Below are 27,716 nucleotides of genomic sequence, written 5' to 3'. Positions count from 1 at the left end.
GGTGACGGTTACGAATAATCCAGCATTAGATATTTATTGGCTTTTGTTACTTTTTAATATTATAAGGAAAATATGGAACTAATTTATTTGCACACATCGCCAAGTCAGAATTTTTGTGTTCGTCATCAACTTGCCCTTATCCCTTAAGGAGGGTCGGCACAGTATGTGCTGCTCTTCCATACATCTCTATCAGCCGTCATATCTGAAACAACTCCTTTCTTAAGCATATCTTCTTTCATACAATCCATCCACACTTTCTTCGGTCTTCCTCTTACTTTGTAGCCATCCATTCTTAACACTTTCTGGTTTATGTCCCCATATCACATCACATAACATGTCCATACCACGCTAACCTTTTGTGTTCTTGGTTATATAATTGTATTAAAAAATAAAAGCGTTACATTTTTTAATCTACAAAATTGTTTAAAAAACAATTCTGTCAGTTAAAACTCTTTGCCATTTGCTGTCAATCTGTCAGTTACAGGAGATTGTGGTATGCATATGTAAATCGAAAGATTAAATAAAAATCATATTAAATTCATTTTCAAAATTATTAAAGTATCCAATAAATCATGGAATCGAAATGTTTGTATGTCACATTAAATAGCGATTCACAATTGATGAGATTGTGAGATATTAATCGTTCAAAATGCCAAGTCGTCAAACGGTAAACACTTTTTACTATATTATAAAATAGCTTTCACCCGACTCCATCCGCGTGGTATTAAAAAAGTGAGTAGCTTATGTGTTTCTTCAGACTATTGACATCTATGTCAAATTTCATCGATATCCTTTCAGGCGTTTAGGTTACAAACTCTAACATCCATCCATCTAAACTTTTGCATTTATAATATTAGTACTAACTTTCGTCCGCGACTCCGTCCGCGTGGAATTAGATAAAACAAAAATGAGTAGTCTATGTGTTCGTCTGGAATATCCTCTACATCTATACCAAATTTAATCGAAATCTGTTCAGCCGTTTAGGCTACAAACTCTAATCATCCATCCATCTAAACTTTCGCATTTATAATATTTGATAGATGGATGTTTGTCATCACGTCACTTTACAACGGCTGAATGCTTCTTCTAAAATTAGGCACAAAAATGCAGCCTAGAATATCGTAGAGCCATAACTCAATTAAAATTAATGAACTTTTGAACCGGTTGAAAACAGATTCATACACAAGTGACAATTTTTAATTGCACGCTGAAATAATCGCAGTTTAATAGTCTTTACTAATATTATAAAGAGGAAAACTTTGTTTGTTTGTAATGAATAGACTCAAAAACTACTTTGCTGATTTTAAAAATTCCTTCACCGTTAGAAAGGTAATTTATCTGTGAGTAACATAGGCTATGGTTTTTAATTTCTTTTTTGTTAGTTTTAAATTTCACGCGGAAGGAGTCGCGGACAAAAGCTACTAAATAATTATAGTAAACTAATAGTATTTTTTGCAATTATAGATTTAATTATAATCTGCTGGTCTGAAAAAAATATATACTTCAATAGAAATACTATCTTCGTTCTAAATATACAATTTTTGTACATTTTCAGGGTACAAATACCAACACAACGATATACGATGATGTAAGTGTATACTTATATATCTACAATAAAAAACCATCATGTCGTAAAACTGAATTAGCACATGCAAAAAATCTAAATTGATTATTAATGTTTAACAATAAATATTAAACAATTCCAGACGCCAGACCAAACATCACTTCGCTCTTTAAACGTTGAACTCCGTGAATATTTGGATAGAGCGAACAATTTTGAACTGTACCCGGGCGCGGAGAGGATGGAATACGATTTCATAGCTGAGAGGCAAAATGTACACGGAACTAAGTACGTTTCAAACATTTATGATTCTTACATTAATACTAGCTTTCGCTCGCGACTCCATCCGCGTGGTATTAAAAAAATGTAAGAAGGCTATGTGTTCTTCCTGACCAACTTCTACATCTATACCAAATTTTATCGAATTCCATTCAGCCGTTTAGGCTAGAAGCTCTAACAAACATCTATCCATCCAAGCTTTCGGATTATTAGTACGATTAAACGAGAGAAGTACAAAAGGCTTATTAGAGTCATTTTTGTAATGAAGGCAGATTTGTCTTGATTTACTTAAAGAACGAAACTGCAGTTAAAATTCATTTTTAAGCTTACATAATTTTCACTCATGATGATGATAGGCTAAAGTTTTCTTCAGCTTTTTATTTCTCTCCCATTTATAGACGCATAGGAAGGGGAAATCTCCTTTTTAGGTGAGTCTCCTCCTCCGTCAATGAAGGGTTGGCAACGCATCTGCGATTGCGGATGTTAATGGGCAGCAATCGCTTTCCATTTCGGTGGATTCAGGTGGCCGTTTGCTCGTTTGCCACCTTATATTATAAAAAAAAGTAAACGATACGGATTTTTATAGCGAGATCTAGTCACATTTATAATACTACACTGATTAGGATTATTCCCAACCGTCTCCCCTCTCTGTCCCCACGTGGTGACAGATGGGAATAAAAACTTTCATGCGTCCCACTTTTTGTGACGAGGTGTCGTTTGGAACTTATTTTATACTGGTTCTATCTGTTACCTTATTGGTGATAGTGGTACTAAAAGGTGGGACGGTTGAAACTTTTTATTCTCACGTAGGCACAGAGCGGGGTGACAGTTGGGAATAATCCACTGATCATTATGAGGGGATAGTCAGCTTAAACTAATTATTACTTGCTGTGGAAGTAAGAGTCAAAATGACGGGTGTACCATAGCAAATTAAATTATACCACTTACTAAAAAAATGTACTATTTAGTACCTCGCTCAAAAAAGTACCTCCTCTATAACGAAATTAAGTTACACCCGCCATTTTGACTCTCACTTGTGGAAGATATTCTAGATATTTTTTCACCACTACATGGTTAGTGTACTGTTCTACGCATCTTTTGAGGTTATCTTATACGATTATTACAGTCTGGTCGAGTCTACCGCGCATTTGATCAAAGGCTGCCTCGGTGCTGGCATTCTCGGCATCCACGAAGGCTACAGCTATGGAGGTCTCTGGACTTCTCTCGGAGCTAACATATTGATCGGCTTCTTTGTACCATATAACATGTTAGTAAGTAATTTTCTACAAAAACAACGGATTTGAACAACAAAGAGATTAAAAAAGTATATAGATTTGGCATAGTTGATACTTTTTCCACATAATCATCACGCTTATTTGATTTATATTAATAGCCTCAAAACCAATAATTTCAATTAATTACCAATAGATGTGTAATGTTTTATTACATGTGACTAACTCGACAACTGATATAGTACCTTTTAAATAATGTACCGGTGAAAAAAATTGTTCCAGTATGTCTTTTCTATATATTTTTAATGTCTTTGTTGAATAATTAAAATTCTGCTTAATAATTATTTCATTAAACGGACATCAGCGTTAGAATTACCATGCCTGTTCCTTCATCGCCTTTGGCATATCTTTGTTCCATTTCATATAACATTGACACAATGACCTTGAGATTTCTTCCCTCGTCTGTTAATTCAATTGTTTCTTTATTCCAGTTATTAATAGATGCTGCACAAAGAATGTATATACGATTAAGAGTTCCGAGACTATCGTATCCTGACCTTGTTGAAGCGGTCATAGCGACTGGACCTATGAGATGTTTAAGACCATATAGAAAAATTTTTAGGTTAGTCAACAATATTTATCAGTGGTAGAGCCGGCTTTAACATCTTCGCACGAATGGGCCGGCTCACCTGTTGCAAAACCACGACCACACAGAACACAGGCGTTAAGTGCGAGCAATCTCGCGTTTCGTCTGATAAGTGTGGTGCCGGAAACCCAACTTGAGTCCCTTTTCCTTCCCGCCCTTTCCCTTAGAATAGGATGGGAAGGGAACGTGGATGAGACGTACAGGAAGGGGAAATATCCTCTTTATGTGCGGCTCCTCATCTGTTGTTTAAGAGTAGGTGAGGATGTCTATGGGCAGCGGTCGCTTCGCCATGTTGGCGGATGCAGGTGGCCCTTGCTCGTTTTCCACGTTATTATATATAAAAAACATTTTTTAAATATACAGTTCCTCTAAAATTAATCTATTGAGTTTTGTTTCAGATATTCCGTAGATTTATTCCTTTTCTTTGGGTTTTGCAGCACATGTTGTATTTTCGAAATCATGATTGCCCGAACTTTGAAGGAGGTTTTTGTTAATTCCTTGTTTATTTTTGAATGTATTAGAGAATGATAGTGGTAGGTTGAACACGTGATTTAAAAGCTAAATCTCTACGATTTAACGTCTATCTTAGAGGTCCTAGTTTACGTTTGTTTTGATAAAACTCATTTAAATGTAGCGACTGCAGTTTTCTGGCACCTTTAGTAATTCGTCATCTTCCTCCTTAGCCTACTTCCGTAAGGCGGAACAAATTTTTGTCCTCCGCATAACTCTATCATACGTCATCTCAGTCACTCCCATCTTGATCATGTTACCTTTCACGCAATCCATCTCTTTCTATGTCTACCTCTAAAGTTAGTTATCATACATTTCAGGTTTTAGAAACGGTCTCTATTTCCTTCAAGAACCATAACTTTTCGATATCTATTTATATTTTGTTTGTCTTCGTACCTCTATTGTCTTTGTGCATGATAAGAAGCTTGAAACATCTGGCGCCGTTTTCTCTCGTCGCTGATGTATTTTGTGGTAAAGTATTGTTTTGCTTTTAATACTATTCAGTACACTGTACAATAGAAATTAAAGCAAAGTGTTTATGAATAAAACATTTTAGAAGACTAGAAACAAACGCCCATATATCTATCTACACTTCAGCATTTATAAAGTTACTAACCTTCATCCGCGATTCCGTCCGCGTGGCTTAAAAAAAACAAAAGTGAGTAGACTATGTGTTCTTCCAGACTATCCTCTACATCTATACCAAATTTCATCAAAATCCGTCCAGCCTTTTACAAACTTTAACAAACATACATCCATCCATTTAAACTTTCTCATTTACAATATTAGTAAGAGTATATCAAAGTTCATCATCATCATCCACTTGCCCTTATCCCTTACGGAGGGTCGACACAGTATGTGCTGCTCTTCTATACATCTCTATCAGCCGTCATATCTGAATCCACTCCTTTCTTCGGTCTTCCTCTTTGTAGCCATCCACATTCAATCTTAACACTTTCTGGTTTATGTCCCCATCGTTTCGTCGCATAACAAAGTATAGCAAAGTACATGAGTAGTAAAATAGTTTTTTAACTATATCAAATAAGATTACTATTGAATGTTTCAGGCGTCTGTGTTTTAATCGCCGTGTACTACAGTATTCTATACAAAACGTACAAATATCGTCCAGCTTGGAAGAGTGTTCGTGGATTGTTTCGTTTCTGTGGCGTCTGTATTTATAGTCTGGACGGTATAGGTGTTGCCTTGCCTATCGAGAACTATATGACGAAGCCTCAATACTTCCATCTTGTGGTACAATGGGGTATGTACCAATCAAGTTTAAATTGACCAAAATCTTCTAGAAAAAGTGACTAAAAGGTGACCAGCAATTTTCCTTCAATAGACGAAAATTCCCGTTAGCAAAGACATTTAAATAGTATATAGACGAGACATTGAAAAACATTTTTTCACCTGTACTTCTCTGTAAGGTACAGTTGTCAAGTTTAGTGCCACCTTGTGTATTGACATGTAATAAAATATTTTACAAAATTATAATAAGCTCCATCTTTTGTTATAAATAAAAAGTGTAAAAAAATAGAATATAAACATATAATAAATTTAATTACCATATTGACTTGTGGTTTTGACAATCTATCAATAGATAGCGTTATGTGAAATTATTATTGACTAGCTGTTCCCATGCGACTTCATCCGTATAAAATTACAAAAAAAAATATCTTATTGTTCACATTTATCAAATTATCAATTGCAAATGTCAAAATGACATGACATGATGTCAAACCATGGCAACCTTGCTTCCCTGATGTTGGCAACAACTTATGTTCTCTTTCCCACATTAGGGTTTTTATCCAAAATATTTACCCCTAAGTTTAACTTCGTGAAAATATATAGCCTCAAGCGTGACGTAAGTGTAGGGCTTTTTATAAAAAAACAGTTATTCGAAAATATGCTGTAATTGCTGACATCTTAGGCAACAAAGAAGTGTGTGTTTACGCTTTATTATATTAGTAAAGATTAGTTTTCGCCCGCGACTCCGTCCGTGGAATTGAAAGAAAATAAAATTGAATAGCCTATGTGTACTTCCAGACCATCCTCTACATCTATGCCAAATCTCATCGCAATCCGTTCAGCGGTTTAGACTACAAACTATAAGAAACATCCATCCATCCAACCAAACTTTTACATTTATAATATTAGTAAGATTATGTGAAAAATGTTTCATGTGTTAACTATGCCTTCTCTATATATTTAAGTCTCTTTACCCGTAACCGAAATTGTAGGCTGTAACACTTCTTTTCGTCGGGATTGTTGTACTTTCCTTGGACTAAACCAGATATTAAACCATCTATACTCTATACCCTAATATTGTGAAGAGGAAAGATTTGTGTTTGTATTGTAATAACTCAAAAACTACTGGGCCGATTTCAAAAATTCTTTCACCAATAAAAAGCTACGTTATCAATGAGTAACATAGGCTATATTTTCAAATTTGACGTGGACAAAATGGCGAGCAACAGCTAGTTTACTAAACTTGTTACAGGTATGACAATAGTTGTAGTATCCGTAGCCAGTGTTGGTTTCTTCGGATATTGGGCGTGGGGTGATGCTTGTAGAAGCCCAATCACAATGCATATGCCCAAAGACCGGTAAGTTATATTGCTGTTAACTTTGTCATCTAAGGGCCTGTCCCACCAAATTGTCCGATAACAATTCAACGTGTAAAATATGTGATGGGAATATCGGATTTTGTTACCTTATCTGTCAGTGACGTCATTTTTAATCTCTCAGGCTCTATCAGCCAGTGATGGGATAGGCCCTATCACAATTTCCATTACATCAACAACTTTACTGGCAATTAGACATAAGTTTGCATGAAAGAAATGTGAAAGTCGCGCCAATTTACTTGATATTCTACATGAGAGAGAAAATATATAAATGTTACATTACAGAAAATCTTTGTGTCGCGTTATTTCTCTCATATTTTGTTGAAATTCTTTCTATCTAAATAATCTAGTTAATATAAACGATACTGCGATACCACGTCATTTTATGTTCCTACAATTAATTTAACTAAACAATAGCGAGTTTGTAGTGTTCATTTAGCGCTAGAAGCGTTTTAAGTCCATTTTGTATAATAGCATTATCTGAACGCAGAGTTTCAATACAGATTTGGGAATTATATTAACCACAAGCGCATTATCTCTGCAATTTCTGTTCCCAGCGCGTCCCTAGCGCTCCAGTTCTTAATTGCCATTTCCCTAGCCGTTACGTTCTCTGTACATCTGTGGGTGCCGTTTAGAACAATATGGCATTACATTGGCAGGAGACATAAGAGGTAGGTTTAGAATTTAATTGAATCGCATCGTATCGTCATTGCGCCTGCAAGGAAAAAATAGCAAATGTTGTTAATTGATAGATGTTTTATTTTTCTTTCAGGCAAAGAGGATTTTGGGAGAGATTGTACAAAGGAATCTATGTCATAATCATCACATGCTTCTCTATTTTGTTTTCTGATTTAACAGAATGGATGAGCTTTGTAAAGTATTAAAATATTTTATTTAATTTATATTATAAGGCGACAAATGAGCCCGCGGTCACCAGTATAGAAATGTAAAAGCGACCAATGCCCATAGATATTTGCACTTTTTTTACGGACTCTACCATAGTTACTTATGGATACTATAAAGATTACTAACGTTACAAAGTAAATTTAATTCGATTTTTACTAACTTACGTATTGTTTTTAGGTAGGTAATTTCTTCTTAGGAACAGTGGTATTTATTTTTCCGGCCTTCATAGATAGCTTGGTAATTTGGGGCGAGACTCATTCGGCATACATGAGGTGAATAATTCAATGTATTTTTTTTAATTAATTGTATTCAATACATTTAATAACCGCCAATAATGGTTTGAGGTGTGGACTACCGATCTTGCGGTCAAGGGTTCGAATCCCGAGATTCGACTATTGTCATGAACCATATCCTAGCACAAGCCTCGAGTGCGATTATCGATTGTTTTGCAGCCAATTCAACTGTTTAGTTGCACAACTAAAAATCGAGTGTGCGCACCTCCATATAAGCTCATACTAATCAAAGCGAGACTAAACAGTTGTGCTATAGTTTAGTCAAAGGTGTAAATGTAACGCTAACTACCTGTATAAGATTTAATTCATTTTTCGGCCGTAATTATAACGATATTATTGAGTAAAATATAAGTATTGAATATTATTATTGAAAGTATTGAATAAATAAAAATGAATACATTTTTTAAAATCAGTTGCACTGTTCGAAAATACTTTGGACTAGCTGTTCCTGTGCGGCTTCATCCGCATGAAATTATAAAAACTTCATTTTATTGTTAACTTTTGTCAAATTCGCAATTGCCAATACCATAATAACCTTGCTTCCTTAATGTTGGCAGCTTGTAGTTTAATGTCCCTTTCCCATATGAAGTTTTTTCAAATTTAATTACCCCTAAATTTAATAGCGTGAAGATATATAGCTTATAGCGTGTCGTCAGTATATGGCTTTTTATTAAAGAAAGAATTATTCAAAAATATAATGTGATTGCTGACATCTTACGCCACAAAGTAATGTGTTTATGCTTTATTATATTAGTCTAGACTAACTAAAATTTATTATTTTCAGAATTAAATTACTGCAAAACGTTATGATTATGTTAATCGGACTTACGTTATGTTGTGGAGCGATTTATTCTTATGTAGAATAAAGAATAATACTGCAGATTTTGTTTTATTTATCTGTCTACTACTGACCTTAACACAAACAAATATACCCCAGAATATCTTACGAAATGAGTATATTAGAGGAAGTCTGAGAGTAGCCCCCGTAGTAGAGAAGGTAAGGAGTAAAAGGTTAGCATGGTATGGGCATATTATGAGGAGGGATGAATCGCATGTTACAAGGAGAACGTTAGTTATGAGTGTGGAAGGGTTCATCGGTAGAGGTAGACCTAGAAAGAGATGGATGGATTGTGTAAAAGGTGACATGATCAAAAAGGGAGTGATGACTGAGATGACATATGATAGAGTTATGTGGAGAACAAAAACCTGTTGCGCCGACCCTACGGGAGTAGGATAGGGAGTTGATGATGATGATGGATATCTTACATACTAATATTATGAATGCAAAAGTTTAGATGGATGGATGGATGTTTGTTACAATTTGCAGCCTAAAAGGAACAAATCTGGTTGAAATTTAGCATAGATGTAGCCGACAATCTGGAAGAAAACATCATCATACTCCTTATCCTATTCCCGTAGAGCGCAACAGGTTTTTGTCTTCCAAATAACTCTATCATACGTCATCTCAGTCATCACTCCCTTTTTGATCATGTCACCTTTCATGCAATCCATCTCTTTGTAGGGCTACCTCTACCTGAGTACCCTTCGACACTCATAACTAACGTTCTCCTTGTAACATGCGATTCATCCCTCCTCATTACATGCCCTTACCAAGCTAACCTTTTAGTCCTTACCTTCTCTACCACTGGGGCTACTCACAAATTTTGATGTGTGCAATGGGCCTTAGTTTCGGTGATAAAAGTATATTTAGAAGTGAATAGTATTAAATAACTTTACCCAGTCTTTGACATCAAAGGTACTCGTATAACAAGATTCAAAAAGGACACAAACAGAATTGTAAAAGGGTTCTTGCATATATTATGCCGAAAGACCCTAACATTTACGCTGAAGAATATCTGCAAATCAATTACGGAATTATAAAACCGTATCTTTACCCAAGATCAACTTTTAAAAGTTTACACTAAAATTAAAAATAAATATCTTAACTCGTTTATCATAAAACTTATTTTAGACTCTAAAATAAAGAAGTTTTTAACATGTTATAAAGATAAATATTAAATTATTTGCTACAAGATACCGCTCGCGGGGAACTAAAAAAAAATTAAAGTATTTATGTGTTCTTCCAGACTATACTCTATATCTATGCCAGACTTCATAGATATCCGTTCAGTAATTTAGGCTACAAACTCTAACAAACATCTATCGATCTATATAAACTATCGTATTTATAATATAAGTAAGATAAGGTATGGACAACTCTAATGAATCGGCCTTTTGAAATCATACTTCATACTAATATTATAAATGCGAAAGTTTAGATAGATAGATGTTTGTTAGAGTTTGTAGCCTAAACTGCTGAACGGATCTCGATGAAAGGCATATATGTAGGGGATAGTCTGGACGAACACATAGGTTACTTGCTTTTGTTGTTTTTTATTCCACGCGGACGGAGTCGCGGGCGAAGGCTAGTAAGTCATAAATTATAACAGTAACTAAATAGGTCTTCGAGTAACAAGTGTGAAATTTAATACAAGCCAATGAGACAAACACTTATGGGATTCAATTAAAATGAAGGTCAAAGTATTTGTTACGATTTTAAAATAGAAACAATGTTCTCAAATATACGATCATTAGACGTAATTTGATTTAAAAGACTGCAATGCTTAATGTTTTCGTCATATACCTTTTTAGCACAAAAACGGTGAAAAAAGCTATGGTTATCCGCGACACCGTTCGCGTGGAATTAAACATACAAAAGTAGCCTATCTGTTCCAAACTACATCTTTAACAGTGGTATAGCCCGCTTTAACATCTTCTCTTGCTTGCCCGGTGTACCACGACCACACAGAAGACAAGCGTGCCGTGGGAGCAATTCCGCGTTTCGTCTGACGAGTGTGGTACAGGAGACCTAAATTTAGTCACATTTCCTTTCCAACTTCTTAAAAGATGGGAAGGAAAAGCGGATTTGACGGCGGATGAGACGCATAAAAATGGGAAATATCTTGTTTATGTGCCTCTTCCGTCGCTTAAGGGTATGGCAACGCATCTGTAATTGCGGATGTCTATGGGCAGCGGTCGCTTCGCCATTGTGGGGGTTTCAGGTGGCCGCTTGCTCGTTTGCCAGCTCATAATATTAAAAAAACTACCTTCATTATGACACCCTTCACGCAATCTATCCATCTCATTCTAGGTCTACCTCTACCGGTGTACCACACTCATATTAACGTTCTTCTTGTTACATGCGTTTCATCCCTCCTCATAACATGCCCCCATGCTAACATAACTCCTTACCTTCTCTACCACTGGGGCCACTCTCACAATAAACTCTAACAAACATTCATCCAATTTAACTTTCGCATCTATTATTAGTAATATATTCCACCAACAGACGCACCATACTTGACGCTTAATGATTCTTCATTGACACAATAAACGCTCAACTCTTGTTGAATTGAGAAATCATTACAAAGTATTGTTCAGTATAAGTGGCCGCTACATTAACGCGGCGACATAAACTAGCTGTTGCTCGCGACTTCATCCACGTAAAAATAAAAATGACTAAAAAAAACATAGCTCATGTTACAGCGATAGCGTAGCTTTAAAATGCTGAAATAATTCCCAACCGTCACCCGCTCTGTCCCCACGTGGGAATAAAATGTTTCATCCGTCCCACCTTTTGGGACAGGACGGTTGTTACTTATTTATTTAAAAATGGCTCCATCTGTCACCTTATTGATTGGACTAAAAGGTGGGACGGATGAAACTTTTTATTCTCACTTGGGGACAGAGCAGGGTGGCGGTTGGGAATAATCCGAATTTTTAAGATCGGCCGAACGTTTTTGAGCTATTTTGATGTTTACAGACATGCAATAATATATAACACTAGATGTTCCAGTGCGGCTTCATGTGCATGAAATTATGAAAGATTGATTTTATTGTTACATTTGTCAAATTATCAATAGCAAATGTCAAAATGACATGACATGACAAAGCTTCCTTGATGTTGGCAGCAACTTATGGTCTCTTTCCCACGTTAGGGTTTTTATTCAAATAATTCACCCCCTAAATTCAATAGCGTGAAAATATATAGCTTAAAGCGTGACGTAAGTGTAGGGCTTTTTATTAAGAAGATAATCATTCAAAAATATACCGTAATTGCTTACATCTTAGGCAACAAAGAAGTGTGTGTTTACGCTTTATTGTAATAATATAGATACGAGTAGTATACATACCTAAAAAAATCAAGAAGTACTTTTCACATACATATAGCATAACCGAGATTATAAAATTCTAGATTTAGGGATGGTACAAACGACTCCACGATACCTTAGACAAATTACATCCCTTTCAAATTAAGAAAAGAATTCATGCCATATTTCTCAATCGCATCGCCAGGTTTTTACACGAATAGCTAATTCGTTTGACATATATCTTACATAAAACATCTAAGAAATACAAAATAAGTCCATGGTAATAAACAACTATGTATATTCTTGTAAAGACAATATAAATAAGAGTTGATAAGCGTCAATGATACCGAAAATATTTCGTTCTCGGCGTCAAAGTACAGTCGTGGACAGTTTTAAATTTAATATTCAAATCATATATTTACAAAAAATAATCATCCGTACTAAACAAAAACATCACTAAATTAAAAAACCGAAACCTCAACTTTTTACTCAATAAAAAAACAATTTCAACTTCACGAAAATACCGGTTTCTAAAACTCTAAATTTGATTAAAAATAAAAGGCTTATTAACACTTTTTATCAGCATTGTACATCTCAAGGTTGTGTCGAATGTAGGCGCTATTCGTTCATTGAATTGAGTCAAAAGACAACCTCGGATGAGTTCGCAAGTGTTCTAATGTTGTGAGGATTTGCAATGGAAATGAATACGAATCACGTAAGTGTCGTTAGAAATGTAACTAATTTAATAATAACACTCTAAAATACTTTAAAAGTAGTATAACAAAGGTTATATTAGATATAGTCCTGGTATTACGCTTTTAAATTGTAGATTTTTCCTGCCAAAACTGTACAAAAATCTAATGTACAAATATATATGTACATAGTAGTCTAGTCTAGTCTAATTATAAAGAGGAAAGATTTGTATTTTCTATATTGTAATAACTCAAAAACTAATAAGCCGATTTTCTCTGAGTAACATAGGCAATACGATTATTATTTTTTTTTTAATTTCACGCGGGAGAAGTCGCGAGCAACAGCTGGTCTAATTATAAAACCAGAAGTCTTAGTACGAATATCTATGCCTTTAAAATATGATGTTATTTTTTTATAATTTCATGCGGATGAAGCCGGATGAGAACAGCTAGTTACAAATAAAGTCGGTTCCCGCTGGCTCAATGCTTAGATCTTTAAAACTACGCAACGGGTTTTGATGCAGTTTTTTAAGAGGAAGGATTATGTTTATTATGGTAGAGAAATTAATCTTATTTTATAGGTTTCTAATGTGATATAAACATATTTTCTGCGATGTATTAAAAAAAAACTAAGTAAATAGCCTATGTTTTCTTCCAGACTGTGCTCTACATCTATGCCAAATGTCACCCAGATCCGTTAAGCCGTTTAGGCTACAAACTCTAACAGTATTGTATTGGTATTTAACACAAATAAATTAATGAATAAATTATTATCGATTGAATATTAAATCGGATCACTTCTATGTCAGTTTTTTTTAATCGTTTTATATTAAGAAAACGGTAAACAAGCTGTTAACCCCTTTCTACTATTAATATTACAAATATTATAAATGCGAAAGTTTAGATGTATTGATGTTTGTTAGAGTTTGTAGCCTCAAAGTGAACGAACGAATGAATGAACGGATGTCCATAGAATTTGATGTAGAAGATAGTCAGGAAGTAAACATAGGCTGCTTTTGTTTTTTTTATTTCATTTCCACGCGGATGAAGTCGCGGGTGAAAGCTAGTTAGCAATAAAAGGAAATTATTATAACGGTAATAAAATATCTCGACTTATAGTTTGACCAGAAAATACCTTATATTGCGGGAAAATTTGGTACAAATTAATTGTCATACTCTCTAATCAACCTGTACATTAAAAATACATTATATACAGTTGTCTATGTCAGTAGATTGAATATTTATCTATACTATTATAATAAGCGTAAACACACACTTCTGTGTTACCTAAGATATCAGCAATTACAGCATATTTTTGAATAATTCTTTTTTTAATGAAAAGCCCTATACTTACGTCACGCTTTAGGCTATATATTTTCACGCCATTAAACTTAGGGGTAAACATTTTCGATAAATACCCTAATGTGAGAAAGAGACCATAAGTTGCTGGCAACATCAAGGAAGCAAGATTGCCAAGGTTTATCATGTCATGTCATTTTGACATTTGTCATTGATACTTTGACAAATGTAAACAATAAAATAAAATTTTCATAATTTCATGCGGATCAAGCCGCACGGGAACAGCTAGTTAAAAATACATTATATACAGTCTATGAATCACTGTTGATTGAATATTCATTTAAAATACAAGTATAACCTGTGTGGTAATAATTTATGTTTTGTCCTGGCAAGACTATAAGGAAAACTGTAAATAAGTCATTTTTGAATGGAAGTTTTTTAATATGCACGTGTAAAAGAAATAAAATGGAAAAAACTGTTAGATCTAGGAGTATTTGAAGTCACAAATTGATATTTTCGTATCTTCATAATCGCTTCTCCTATTAAAATATTTCTAACTATCTGTTGCTTGCGATTTCGTCCACATCGAATTAGAAAAAATAGCAATCGATTTAGTCTATGTGCGTAGCTTTTTAATGGTGAAAGATTTTTTTAAATCTACCCCAGTAGTGTTTGAGTTATTTCTAAGGTATGCATACAAAAATACAAACCTTTCCTCTTTTTATATTACTTAGCTATACTAGCACGTATGCTAAGTTTCACGCAAACGAAGTCGCTGGCAAAATCTAGTAAAGAAATTCAAACGCAGTTCAAAGTATTGTAATTCCGTACAAGTATACACAAGTCCTCATTTCATTGAGTGTAAGAAAAGTCATTTAATCCTTATGATAAAACAGTAAAGATAAAACAATGTTTGAAGTGTCGAGATTTACTGTACCAAAGAGTATGTTAAAATAAGAATCGAAACATTTATATTCAACCTATTAAGAGGTCTGCGAATTAAAGTCTCGGATAAGCGTATTAACACGTCCCTCCTCCCTTTAATATGGTTAAAAAGGGAACGCCGTAGAAATAACTAATTCACATCATTCGTCAAGGCTAACAATGCATCAGCAGTTCCTCACTTGTATTTTTGTATGTATTGAAATAACTCAAAAACTACAGGGCCGATTTCAAAAATTCTTTCACCATTGAAAAGCTACATTATCTGTGAGTGACATAGGCAACTTTTTTTAAAATACACGCGGGTGTAGCCACGACAAATAGCTAATACATAATAAATTTAAATAATTTCTAGGTAAATACGACACAAACTCAACAAGATGTCGATCCATCAACTAAGCCACCGCCACAACCGCCGCCGGTAGAAAATAAAACAAAATTCGTTTTGCACTCAGAAAAAGATCCCTACGATTATATATCTCAGAGATGTACCGCTAAACCTACCAAGTAAGTATTAAGCGTGCGGTAGGCGTATACCTTTGACTAAACTATCGCTCAACTATTTTGTCCCACAATGATTGCTATGCTTATATGGAGGTGCACACACTACTCAATTTTTAATTATGCAACTGAGTTGAATTGGCTGCGAAACAATCGACAATCGCGCAACAATTGTGCGATAGTTTAGTCATAGCGTCTCCCCTAAAATATCAAAGTAAACCAGTATGAGTGTCCTTCAAGAATCGAGCGTACCGTATAGGCTTTTATCTGAAGATCTTCTAGTATTGCAGATGAATGGCGTCAATGAGCAGCTTAGTGTTACCGCCGATAATTTGCTTCCTTCTATTATTACAAAAGAAAGACTTTCTTACCCTTCTTCATAGAGGAAGGAAGAAAATAATTAGAAGACTAAGAAGAAAGCTTAAGGACCTCTCCCACCACTGGCAGATAGAAGCTCAGATAGCTTACAAGTGACGCCACTGTCAGATAGAGTGTCAAAATCCGATATTTCCATAACATATTTTATATATTGGTTTGTCAATTTACTAAGATTGTGGGACAGGCCCTAAGTATTCATTAACATGCCTTTCCTTACAATTAGCTATAACAATATCCCCTTTTCTAATTCTATAAGATATCTTCACTTATTTTGCAATGCTTTTATTTCTGTTTTTACACTATTCCAGTGCCCTTGAATCGACTGGACATCTCATCAAAGGTTGTCTAGGAGGCGGGATATTGGGAATTCATGAGGCGTATATGAAATGTGGACTTTGGTCGTCATTGTTTATTACAATTGTATTCGGATTCTATATCACCTATTGCATTCATGTAAGTAAAAATTACTTTACTAATTTACGTCCTATTGGACGTGGAATTGATTCCCTTACTCATTTGCAATCTTCTTTGAGAAATGAAAAGAATAACTTTGTAGTATCAGAGCGGGTCAAACCTTTAAACAAACTGTTGTGCGAGTGTCGATTGTTTCGTTGCCAATTCCACTGTTTAGTTGCACAACTAGAAGTTATAGCACGACTAAACAGTTGTTCGATAGTTTAATCAAATATGTGCACGCACTCTTAGTACCGTTTTCATTGATTATTTGAGATCTTTGACTAATAAGAACCAGATTTCGTAAATTAGATTAGAGTCATTAGATGTAGACAAAACACATAAATTTAAAAAGTCTTTAACGTGGACTGATTCGAATATTTGAACCAACAAAATGAGCACATACGCAAGACATTTATTGTTCGTTAGTTTGAAAGAACATACCTTGAAAGGTCCTGTCTCTTAAAAGTCAATGTTTCTTCTAAATCGTAATAGTAATTGAAACCTAAAGTTACTTTTGCTTACCAACTAATGCACAAAGTTGTCAAGAACTTAACTAAATATTTACCCCAAGATAACTTAGCAGGGGTGAAACTAAATTCCTCACAGAAATAAGTTAAAATAAATTTTGCTATTATCACCGAACAACTTTAACTGGGGTGCGCAGGAATTTGGAAAACTTTAACGTTCAACTTGTAAAAGTTTTTTTATATCGTATGACTTAACAACACAAGTTTGCTTCTTTTCTTCGTAATCTCAATATTATCAGCCGTTTAAACGATTATCATAAGTGTTCTGAAAGCCTAATTTTAGTCCCCTTTTATATTTATCTTATAAAAAATGTATGAGAAGGGGAAACTGCATTTGAGGAAGATGAAATGCATAGGACGGAGAAATATTCTATTTGTGTGTCCTCCGTCCCTTAAGGGCAAGCAACGCATCTGCAATTGTGGATGTCGATGCAGCGGTCGCTTGGTTATTTTGAAAATTCAGGTTGTCACTCGCAAGTGTTTAAAACATGATATAAAAAAGCTAGTCTAAACTTTTCTTTTCATATATTTGTATGTATTGAAATAATACAAAAACTACTGGGACGATTTAAAAAATATTTTACCATTAGAAAGCTACCTTATAAGTAACTAAATTTAACGTGGATGAAGTCACAAGCAACAGTTTGAAATAATTTAAGGTATAAATTTTTTTATGGTTAATAACATCTTTTGTTCCAGATCTTAGTAAAATCGGCGCAAACATTGTACAAGAGGCTGCATTTATCAGAAATGTCTTATCCAGATGTCGCCGAGGCGTCTTTAGAAGTCGGACCATTCCCTACACTAAGAAAATATAGCAAATTATTCAGGTAAAGAGATACAAAAATATCTACAATTAACTATCGCATTTATTGCGAACTAAATTAAAATATGACGGGTGATAGAAATGTATGGAAGATCAGCACAAATTGTGACGACCCTTCGTAGAGACAAGGGCAAGATGATGATGATGGACAAATAGTGAAACGACATTGAAATCTTACTTAGGCAATAGCCTTATGGTTTGGGGTACGGACTACCGATGTTGCGGTCGAGGGTTTGAATCCCGCCATTCGACTATTGTCGTGAACCATATCCTAGCACAAGCCTAGAGCTTAGTTGGATTGGTTGAAGGAAATATTAGTAAATTAACAAAAATCTACTGATATTTAAAAAAATCTTGCTTAAATATAGAACAACGTTTGAACTACAAATTTCAACAAAATTTTGAATAAGATAAGAACAAAATTCTAAGTAATAAATCTTTTATACTGTATCTAAGCTAAGGGTAACTATACACGGATCTGAATGTGGTAAAAATTTACTAAATCAGTTAAGACGATCTACAAATATTAAAAAAAGGTTTGATGGTAAGCTTATTTCTTTAATTTATTTACGAATTTAAATTATGCATATTAGAGCGCATACCTTTTACTAAACTATCGCAGAACTGTTTTTTTTTTTCTTTCCATGTCACCCCTGACTTCCTGATCGTCAGAGACCTTGTCGTTCCGTTTATTTGTTTACGTTTTGCAATTTACATTACATTTTCTTAAGTTTAGATTTTATTTAATTACCTACGTAATTGGTGACCTTGATTTTAGTCGCGCTATCCTATGAGCTTATATGAAGGTGCGCACACTACTCGATTATTAGTTGTGAGACTAAACAGTTGAATGGACGAACAATCGACAATCACCCAACAGTTGTGCGATTGTCGATTGTCGACCAAAGGTATGTGCTCGCTTTTAACCAATAACTCAAACAGAGCAACTAAATACGCAAATTGTTCAAGCTAGATTACTAAATCACGTTTTAGAAGGGTCCTAATTTTATGGTTTAAATTTCCAGATACGCGGTAGACGCAACCATCTGCATAGATTTATTCGGTGCGTGTTGCGTTTACCAGATAATAATAGCAAAAACAATACAGCAGCTGGTTGAGAGCAAAGATGATATTGCCTGGGAGGATATAGATAGATTGAGGCTATACGTACTGGCTCTTTTACTGCCCATAATGCTGCTCTGTATGATAACCACGCTTAAATATTTAGCACCGTTCACACTACTAGCTGATGTGTTTATTAGTAAGTAATAACAAACAAATGATTCTATAAATAGTACTAGTCCTTCTAACTTTGATCTCCTCAGGTCATGGCTCAATAATTTCCATTTATTTCAGTTGCGTGTGTGATCGCCACAGTGGTATACAGCCTACGTGTTGCTCCAAAAATATCAGAAGTACCAGCTTGGAAAGACGCCTTGGGTTTCTTCGAGTTTTGTGGCATTGTTGTGTTCAGTATGGAAGGGGTAGGAGTGTCTCTGCCTATTGAAAACAATATGAGAGATCCCAAACAATTTCCTAAGGTGCTTTGTGCTGGTAAGCAAATTACATGGCTAATATTTAGTTTTTATCGATGTATTGATGTCCTACTATCTTTCAAGACTTTTTTCTTGCAAATGTTGCTCACTTTATAACTAACTAGCTGTTGCCCGCGAATTTGTCCGCGTGGAATTGAAATGCAAAAAAAAATGCGTCCTATGTTACTCACAGATAAATTACCTTTCTAATGGTGAAAGAATTTATAAAATCGACCCAGTAGTTTTGGAATTATTTCGATATATACAAATCTTTCCTCTCTATAATGTTAGTATAGATATAAATGTGTCTTTAACAAATACTTTTGTTCTTTCAGGTATGAGTGTTGTAGTATCATTCCTAATTATTGTTGGATTCTTTGGTTATTGGGGATTCGGTGAAAACTCTATATCACCAGTAACTCTCAATTTTCCATCAGCAATGTAAGTAAGGTTGTACCAATGTGTTAGGATGACTAAGCCATTGCAACCACGATGAAGGTGGACTATGGCCTAGTCACACTAACACATTACTGATGGCCATAGTCAACCACGCTAGTGGTGGACTCTAGCCACACTAACTTAGGATAGGCTCCCTCGGTGGGGACATTTGGACAGCTAGTGATGATAATGACGATGAATGTAACTCGAATATTAACAGAGGAAACGAAACATTTGACAAAAGTATTGGTATATTAACTTTGTATGACTGTAATTTACGCAGGATCCCTATAGAGAGTAAACTATAATTTTTTTAGCTTTGACCCATTACTCTATCCGCGTGGAAATAAGTAAGTAGCCTATGTGTTTTTTCAGACTATGCTCTACATCTTTGCCAAATTTTATCCAGATTCGTTCAGCCGTTTAGGCTACAAACTCTTACAAACATTCGTCCATTAAAACTGTCGCATTTATATTAGTATTATATCAGGGAAGAGGATAAGGGAATCTTCCATAGGAAAATTTTTGGGGTCATGAGACATTTTTAAATACAATGTTGTCTTAATTTCAGTTTTCCTACAATATTGAAATGTTTAATGGCGATAATGATTTTCATAACATTCGCCCTAAACTTCTGGGCGCCTTTCAATCTCGTTTGGTTCTATTTATCTAAGAAACACGATCCGAAGAAACACTGGCTATGGGAGAGGGTGTACCGAGCTGTTTTCATAGTAGCGATCACATCTATAGCTATTGCTTTTCCTAATATTGGAAATTTGATGGGTTTGGTAAGTTTTTTTTTATCATACTGCCAGTCTAGACTAGTAACAATGCTAACACTTGTACTGCTGTGTTTTGTCCACAGAAAATCTTGATAATTTAAATCGTAAGAAACGTACATAATCATACATAAGTAACAAAAAAAAACTAAAGTGACTCTTATATGAAATTACGCCATCTCTTGGTGTATTTTAAAACCAAGATGGATTTTTTTATTGTAATAAACTCAATGCATAGCAACATTCAAGTTTGTTCATATTTTAAAACATACACTAAAAAATCGAGAAAATGATCAGCGATGTTAAAATAACGACCAGTAAAATTCGAACCCGATTTTCACTAATTTAGAATACTAACAAGTAACCTATCCATTTTAATACAGATCAGTATCCTGTAATGATATTTCTATTTTTTAACTAGTTTCGCCCGCGATACCGTCCGTGTGGAATTAAAAAAGAAAACAAAAGTAGCCTATGTGTTATCCAGGCTCTACATCTAAACCAAATTTCATTAAGATCCGTTCAGACGTTTAGGCTACAAACTCTAACAAACATCCATCTATCCATCTAAACTTTCGCATCTTACTTCTTACTAAAATTATAAATGCGAATGTTTAGATGGATGGTTGTTTGTTAGAGTTTGTAGCCTAAACAACTAGACAGACCTCGATGTAATTTGACATAGACCTGGAGGATAATCTGGAAGAACACGTTTTACTCGCTTTTGTTTTTTATCAATTTCATGCGGACGGAGTCGCGGACGACAGCTAGTTTATATTTGTAAGATAAGATTTTTTGCAGCTTGGAGCGTTCTGTCTATCAAATATGGGTTTTATATTCCCTGCCCTGATAGAACTTCTCGTCATCTGGGAAGTTCCAGGCCTCGGAAGATACAGATGGCGGCTATGGAAGAATGTGTTTGTAATAATTGTGGGTATATTATTATTTATTGCCGGCACTTATTCTAACCTTAAAGGTCTTATAGCAAATATATGATACGAATTCAATTGTTTTGTTTTTTTATCCTCTATTCTATATGTAACTAGATGTAAATATAATAAAAAAACCTATGTTAACAATTATTACGTTATAATTTTATGGTGAAAGAATTTTTGAAATCGGCCCAATAGTGTTATTTCAATACATAAAATACAAATCTTTTCTCTTTATTAATACTAGCTGTCGCCCGCGACTCTATCCGCGTTGAATTAAAATAAAACAAATAGCCTGTGTTCTTCCAGACTAACCTCTACATATATACCAAATTTCACTGCAATCTGTTCATCCGTTTAGACTACAAACTCTAAACATCCATCCATCCATCCATCTAAATATTAGTAAGAGTAAGATAGATACCATTGAAAATAGATCAAAACAGGATGGTCATAGCTTAAAAAGATAGCTTTTGCTTCATTCACTACAATCTCAGTCGAATCGTTCTGATAAATCTAACAATGTAGGCAAAACGGAGAACTAAATAGTTCCCAATTTTGTGTTTATCTGAACGATCAAACTGTTCTGATAAAACTGTCAGATAAAACGGAGCGTGTGTAGCAGACTTTAGGATTAAGAAAACATTATCAATAGAAATCACGGTTAGTTATCCTCACCACCGGTAAAACGTCAGCGTTAAAATAGCGGACATCAAATAGGCATAAAATACATCATGGCATATCCATTTAAAAAGATCCATGTGAAAAATGTGAAGAAACTTAGTAAAACACTAACTTGTAAATCAATAATTTAATCAACAATAACATAAAAATACAATTAAAAAGTTAAAGAATACAATATCCAAAAATACGACATAAATAAAACAATAGAAAAACAACGCAATAATTTGTCACCAAGAGGTAAGAAATCGAATATCAACTGTGTTACTGTAAATACCCGAATTCCGGGAAACTTAAAATTAACCGATAATAACTAAGATATTTCAAGTAATTCCGGCAAAATTTTAACTTAAGAGAATTTACTACAATTCGCTGATAATTCATAATTTTTTTTTCAAATACACATTAAGTGTCAATAAAGAGCCAATAATTTTAAGTTAGTTTAATATTTTTTAAAAGTAACACAAAATACATGAAAGAGTTAACCTATACAGCATGTTTCATTTTTCAAAAGGGTACTTAGTACCCTTGAGGTAATTAAGCTGTAAATCTAGATTAACTTGATTTGATAACTTTACAAAAAAATTACATATTTTAATCAACTGTTTATTAACACTTAATATATAAATCTAGATATATCCAATGATTTCTAAATAAAACAAACATTTAAAAGAAATTATTTCAATCAAGAAATTTCAATAGATAAATCTTAGGTTTCACAGACAATATCCTCTAATCTTATAATAGCCCGAATTCGTATTTTTACTGTAACATGCACTCAAAATTTATTCCTCTAACTCGTTATGTTACATGTATAGATAATAAAACAAGAAAAAATACCAAAAAGGTTTTTTTATATAATTTAAAATTTAGAATTTAATTTATTTTCTTATATATCTGATCGTTTGGAAGGATTAAGGGCGATTAAAATTAGCTGGACTGCACTAATATAGCTACCGCATATACAGAAGAAGATTCCGACCGTAATCATTACTAAGGATATCCACAACCTCCACCTGTAAGTACCGAGACCAGGTCGCTCCCAGTGCACCAGCAGGTAAATCACATTAGGGTAAATGAACGCCAGATTTGACAAACAGAATGCACCAAGCTGGAAACAGACAATTAAACTAACCAAACAGAAGGCTGGAAACAGAGGAAACGAAAGAAAAAAAAAACAAATCAAAAACCCTTCATTATAGTTTGTCTAAATAAGATAAATTAGTTTGACAATTTAGTAGAGATGGGTTGTGTAAAATCAGGCATGAATCTTTTCGATTTTTATTCTTATAGAAGTTGGAATAGACAGATTCAGTGTTAGAACTTATGAATTAAAAAAGACTGTTTTCTCAAATTAATAATGACCCTAACAAATAATGAGAGTAAATAAATGTTTATTACTACTACAGCCGTACGTAATTGAATTGGATTTCGCTATAATTTCTGTCATCGCCAAATTCTCTAAACTATAATCAATACTAGAAATGTCCTCTAAATTAGTTAATAAGAAAATAATAATTTTAGTTGAATTCGATAAATATTTAAACCGAATATCGATAGTTCATAATTGTTCGCTGCGTGTTTGTTTCGTCACTACGATACCTGTTTATTAAGTACGGCATTTAAGTTCATACAAATTGAATTCGATACTTCATATGCGTCATTTATCAAACTAATCTATCTTATTTAGACAAACAATACCATAAGTACTCACTCTTATTTCTTAGTTCGCATACAAGTGAAAACTTTAAAAGACTGGTTGTATCTAAAAAGGGCAGCTTTTCAGCCATAGAGATTTAGAAATTATATAGAGGAGGCATAGTTAACACTTCACTGGAAACATTTTTCACATATACCATCATAACCTTGCTTCCTTAATGTTGGCAGCTTGTAGTTTATGGTCCCTTTCCCACATTAAGCTTTTTTCCAATTTATTTACCCCCAAGTTTAATAGCGTGAAAATATATAGCCTAAAGCATGTCTTAAGTGTAGGGCTTTTTATTAAAAAAAAACAATTATTCAAAAATATGTTGTGATTGCTGACATACGCCACAAAGTAGAGTTTTTTTTTATAACATAAGGTGGCAAACGAGCAAGCGGCCATCTGAAACCGCCAAAATGGCGGAGCGACCGCTGCCCATAGACATCAGCAATTGCAGATGCGTTGCCTACCCTTATACTACGGAGGAGGAGACGCACATAAAGAGGATATTTCCTCTTCCTATGCATCTCCTCCACTTTTAAATCCACTTCCTCTTCCCAATCTATCCTTATAAGAAAAGGATGATAAAGAGAAAGGGACTGAAATTAGGCCTCCGGCACCAAACTCATCAGACGAAACACGGAATTGCTTCCACTTCACGCCTGTCTTCTGTGTGGTCGTGGTATTTCACCGGGCGTGGCGGCCCTGCAGTGCTAAGATGTTCAAGCGGGCACTACCACTGTGTGTGTTTACGCTTTATTATAGTATAGATAAGGTATTCTGTTAATACTTACAAAACCCATCAAGGCGGTAATCGTCGGAAAGATGATGGCAACTAATCCGATAATCGCAACAAAAAGACCTCTAAAAAATAACTCCCACATAAGATGTTTCGCAGGATTCAATTTCCTCTTCATATAGTAAAATACAGTTGTAAATGGTACCCAATAGTTGAGTGCATGAGTCACATAGATCATTACCATAATAGATGCCTTCAGTGTCTTTCCGAGTCTAAAACATCGAAACGATTTACATTACAAAACTACCTGTTGCTCGCGACTTTGCGTGGAATTGAAAAAAATGTAAAAAACAATCTTTTACGTAGCTTAATGGCACAAGATTTATCCAAATCAACCAAGTAGTTTTCAAGTTATTTCAATGCATACAAAAATACAAATCTTTCCTGTGTATTAGTATATACTCGTAGATTAGCTGTTCGCGAACAGTTTTATCCGCGTGAAATTCTAAAAACTTTTGTACACATTGTTTAAATTTTTAATTTCAAATATCAAAATGCACAAATGACAACAAAGGCCTTTGCTATTGGATAACAGGTTACTAGTAATATCGCTTCTTTGCTGCTATTGGCTTACTTTGACTTTTTTTTATCTATTCACCCCCTAAATTAGACTGTCTTCAGTTTGAGACAATCTTATTTAAAAAGGAATTATTCAAAAATATTCATCGATTGCTGATCCACATTTTTATACCATAAAGGGGCAAACGAGCAAGCGGCCACGTCAAGCAAAGTCCAGGTTCCCTTCCCATCATTTACTTATAAGAAAAAGTGCCAAGGAAAAGGAACTAAAGTTGGGCCTCTGGAACCACACCCATCAGTAAGGGGGAATGTCCTCTTTATGGGCGTCTCCTCGTCCGATAAATGCAATTACGGATGTCTGTAGGCAGCGGTCGCTTTATCATTTTGGCGGATTCAGGTGGCCGCTTCCTCCTTTGGCAATTTATAAAAAAAGGCAATAGTAAGTATTGTAACGCACGCGTTCAGCGGGAAGTTGACTGTAATTGGCGATTCACATTTGTCCAAGTATCCAGAATATCCAAAGAAAGAGACGCAAAACACACAAGTTATGATAAGAGTCATGCCTGAAAAGATATTAAAAAAAAAACACTATTTACAAGAACATCAATATAGCCACGCAAACCACATGTCCACGAGTGCGGTGTAACAGTTCTATGTAGTGCAGTGTAATTGCATAAAAATAACACTCTCGTGTTATTAAACACTAGCTGTTGTCCGCGACTTCGTCCTCGCAATATTAAGATAAAAAAAAACAGTCTATAATATGGCAGTTGATGTCTGCTTCAGTGAAAGTCCAGTCAAAATCGGCCCAGCCGTTTCGGAGATTACTTGGGACGTATGCAGGTTGCAGACAGACAAAAAAAAATACAAAATAAAGCAAATACATCATCTTCCCGAAATCTGGAATAATCTCCAATGTAAACATATAATAAAACAAGCTGTTCCCATGCGACTTCATCCGCGTGAAATTATAAAAAAAAATATTTATTGTTCACATTTACCAAATTATCAATTGCAAATGTCAAAATGACATGACGATGTCAAACCATGGCAACCTTGCTTCCTTGATGTTGGCAGCAACTTATGCTCTCTTTCCCACATTAGGGTTTAATCCAAAATATTTACCCCTAAGTTTAACGGCGTGAAAATATATAGCCTAAAGCGTGACGTAAGTGATTTCTGACATCTTAGGCAATAAAGTGTGTGTTTATGCTTTATCATAATAGTATAGAAGTATAGATTGGCTTGTCTGTAATATCAAAAGTAAAAATTCCAGATTTCGGGAAGATGGTGTATTTGCGTTGCTGGTAAAGGAAATCGCACAAAAGAAATTTGGCTGTCTGTCTGTCTGTCTGTCCGCAAGCCACGTTTGTTCCGGGTAATCTCCGAAACGGCTGGGCCAATTTTGACGTGAGTCACTGAATTGTAGCTGACATGGATAGGCATATTATAGGCAACGTTTTTTTTAATTCTGCTCAGTCAAAATGGGGTAACGGGTGGTCCAATTGTGCGCTAATGAAGTTTGCGGACGACAACTAATTTTATTATATGTATAGAAGATAGATTAACATTGGCTTTTTTAAAGAAATGACTTTCCAAATGTTATACAGATAAAATTTCGAATTTACCTCTGCGATTTCAAGTTGTAAAATATACTTACCGGTGCCTAAAGCGATGCGATATTTAGCCGGTTCCTTCATATTGTTCTCAATAGGGATAATAACAGCAGCACAAGACATACTGAACACGGCCATACCGATAAATTCAAAAAAGTTGTATAACGATGTATAAGGAACCATGCCCGTGAAAGTTGGGTTATTTTCAAAAGCGTAGTACACTGCCACCATAATACAAAACACTGGAAAAATATACAATGATGTTAAAACAAATATTATATTGTATACTAGCTTGTGCACGCGAATTCGTCCACGTGAAATTAAAAATATAGTCTACGTTACTCAGTGCTAACGTAGCTTTTTAATGATGGATGAATTTGAGAAATCATCTCAGTAGTTTTTTAGTTCAATACACACAAAAATACAAATCTTTCCTCTTTATAATATTAGTATAGACTAGCTTTGGCCCGTGACTTCGTCTGCGCTGAATTTAAATAAAACTTAGTGTTCTCACTACATTCTACATATGTGTCAAACTTCACAGAGGTCCGGAAATCCTTAGACATACTTGCTAACATACATGCATAAAACCATACAATTTTGGCATTTCATAGTAATATTATAAATGCGAAAGTCTAGATGGATGGATGTTAGTTTGACACAGATGTAGAGGATAGTCTGGGAGAACACATGGGCTCACTTTTTTAAACTCTACGCAGGAGTAGTCGCGGGCGAAAGTAACTTTATTATTAGTATTATTATAGGTAGAGATACGCATCTATTGATGACCTTCCCTCATCAGATTTCTTGATATACCTACATTTTCAGAGAAAACATGTGCTATTACAATGTAGGTTTTATCAGAAAATCTGATGAGGGAAGCTAAAACGCT

General features: G+C 34.6%; 3 protein-coding genes across 4 annotated transcripts in view; 2 read left to right on the top strand and 1 right to left on the bottom strand.

Annotated features, from left to right (window-relative positions):
• Positions 1-470: 470 nt before the first annotated feature.
• LOC106108824 (proton-coupled amino acid transporter 2-like) lies at positions 471-8,931 on the top strand. Of its 2 annotated transcripts, XM_013290101.1 has the most exons (13): positions 471-667; positions 1,556-1,588; positions 1,707-1,849; positions 2,967-3,111; positions 3,564-3,694; positions 4,117-4,201; positions 4,549-4,699; positions 5,295-5,489; positions 6,729-6,834; positions 7,410-7,523; positions 7,625-7,724; positions 7,936-8,030; positions 8,836-8,931. In XM_013290101.1, exons 1-13 carry the CDS (start codon positions 650-652, stop codon positions 8,915-8,917), a joined length of 1,398 nt encoding a protein of 465 aa, XP_013145555.1. In that variant the 5' UTR covers positions 471-649; the 3' UTR covers positions 8,918-8,931. The 2 variants fall into 2 exon arrangements, with proteins under 2 accessions (XP_013145555.1, XP_013145557.1); XM_013290103.1 differs by lacking the exon at positions 8,836-8,931 and having other exon boundaries at positions 7,625-7,729; positions 7,936-8,027.
• Positions 8,932-12,835: 3,904 nt separating this feature from the next.
• LOC106108819 (proton-coupled amino acid transporter 2-like) lies at positions 12,836-21,582 on the top strand. Its single transcript, XM_013290096.1, has 9 exons — positions 12,836-12,917; positions 15,491-15,642; positions 16,323-16,467; positions 17,697-17,827; positions 18,849-19,084; positions 19,180-19,377; positions 19,694-19,799; positions 20,368-20,584; positions 21,377-21,582. The coding sequence occupies exons 1-9, from the start codon at positions 12,897-12,899 to the stop codon at positions 21,569-21,571; spliced, it is 1,401 nt and encodes a 466-aa protein (XP_013145550.1). The 5' UTR covers positions 12,836-12,896; the 3' UTR covers positions 21,572-21,582.
• An 814-nt stretch (positions 21,583-22,396) lies between these two features.
• The window catches only part of LOC106108708 (proton-coupled amino acid transporter 4-like), a 10,132-nt gene continuing 4,812 nt past the window's right edge, over positions 22,397-27,716 (bottom strand). The window contains exons 7-10 of the mRNA XM_013289968.1: positions 26,869-27,078; positions 25,666-25,771; positions 24,685-24,901; positions 22,397-23,299 (exon numbers count right to left, since the gene is read on the bottom strand). Coding sequence (XP_013145422.1) covers positions 23,078-23,299; positions 24,685-24,901; positions 25,666-25,771; positions 26,869-27,078 — 755 coding nt within the window. The 3' untranslated portion in view covers positions 22,397-23,077. The remainder of the gene's footprint in view (positions 23,300-24,684; positions 24,902-25,665; positions 25,772-26,868; positions 27,079-27,716) is intronic.

This window comes from Papilio polytes, unplaced genomic scaffold, assembly GCF_000836215.1.
Source record: "Papilio polytes unplaced genomic scaffold, Ppol_1.0 DF821400.1, whole genome shotgun sequence".
Classification (NCBI taxonomy): Eukaryota; Metazoa; Arthropoda; class Insecta; order Lepidoptera; family Papilionidae; genus Papilio; species Papilio polytes.
Note: the sequence above shows the minus strand (reverse complement) of the source record. Positions and strands in the feature narration are given on the sequence as shown.

What these genes read in the sequence shown, in the direction of transcription:
- LOC106108824 (XM_013290101.1), top strand. An exon ending in CAAAATGTACACGGAACTAA is followed by an intron (nt 1,850 to 2,966) that starts GTACGTTTCAAA and finishes CGATTATTACAG; the next exon opens with TCTGGTCGAGTCTACCGCGC. An exon ending in CCATATAGAAAAATTTTTAG is followed by an intron (nt 3,695 to 4,116) that starts GTTAGTCAACAA and finishes GTTTTGTTTCAG; the next exon opens with ATATTCCGTAGATTTATTCC.
- LOC106108819 (XM_013290096.1), top strand. Translation starts at nt 12,897, where the DNA reads ATGGAAATGAATACGAATCAC. An exon ending in TGGAAATGAATACGAATCAC is followed by an intron (nt 12,918 to 15,490) that starts GTAAGTGTCGTT and finishes AATAATTTCTAG; the next exon opens with GTAAATACGACACAAACTCA. An exon ending in ACTAGCTGATGTGTTTATTA is followed by an intron (nt 19,085 to 19,179) that starts GTAAGTAATAAC and finishes CATTTATTTCAG; the next exon opens with TTGCGTGTGTGATCGCCACA.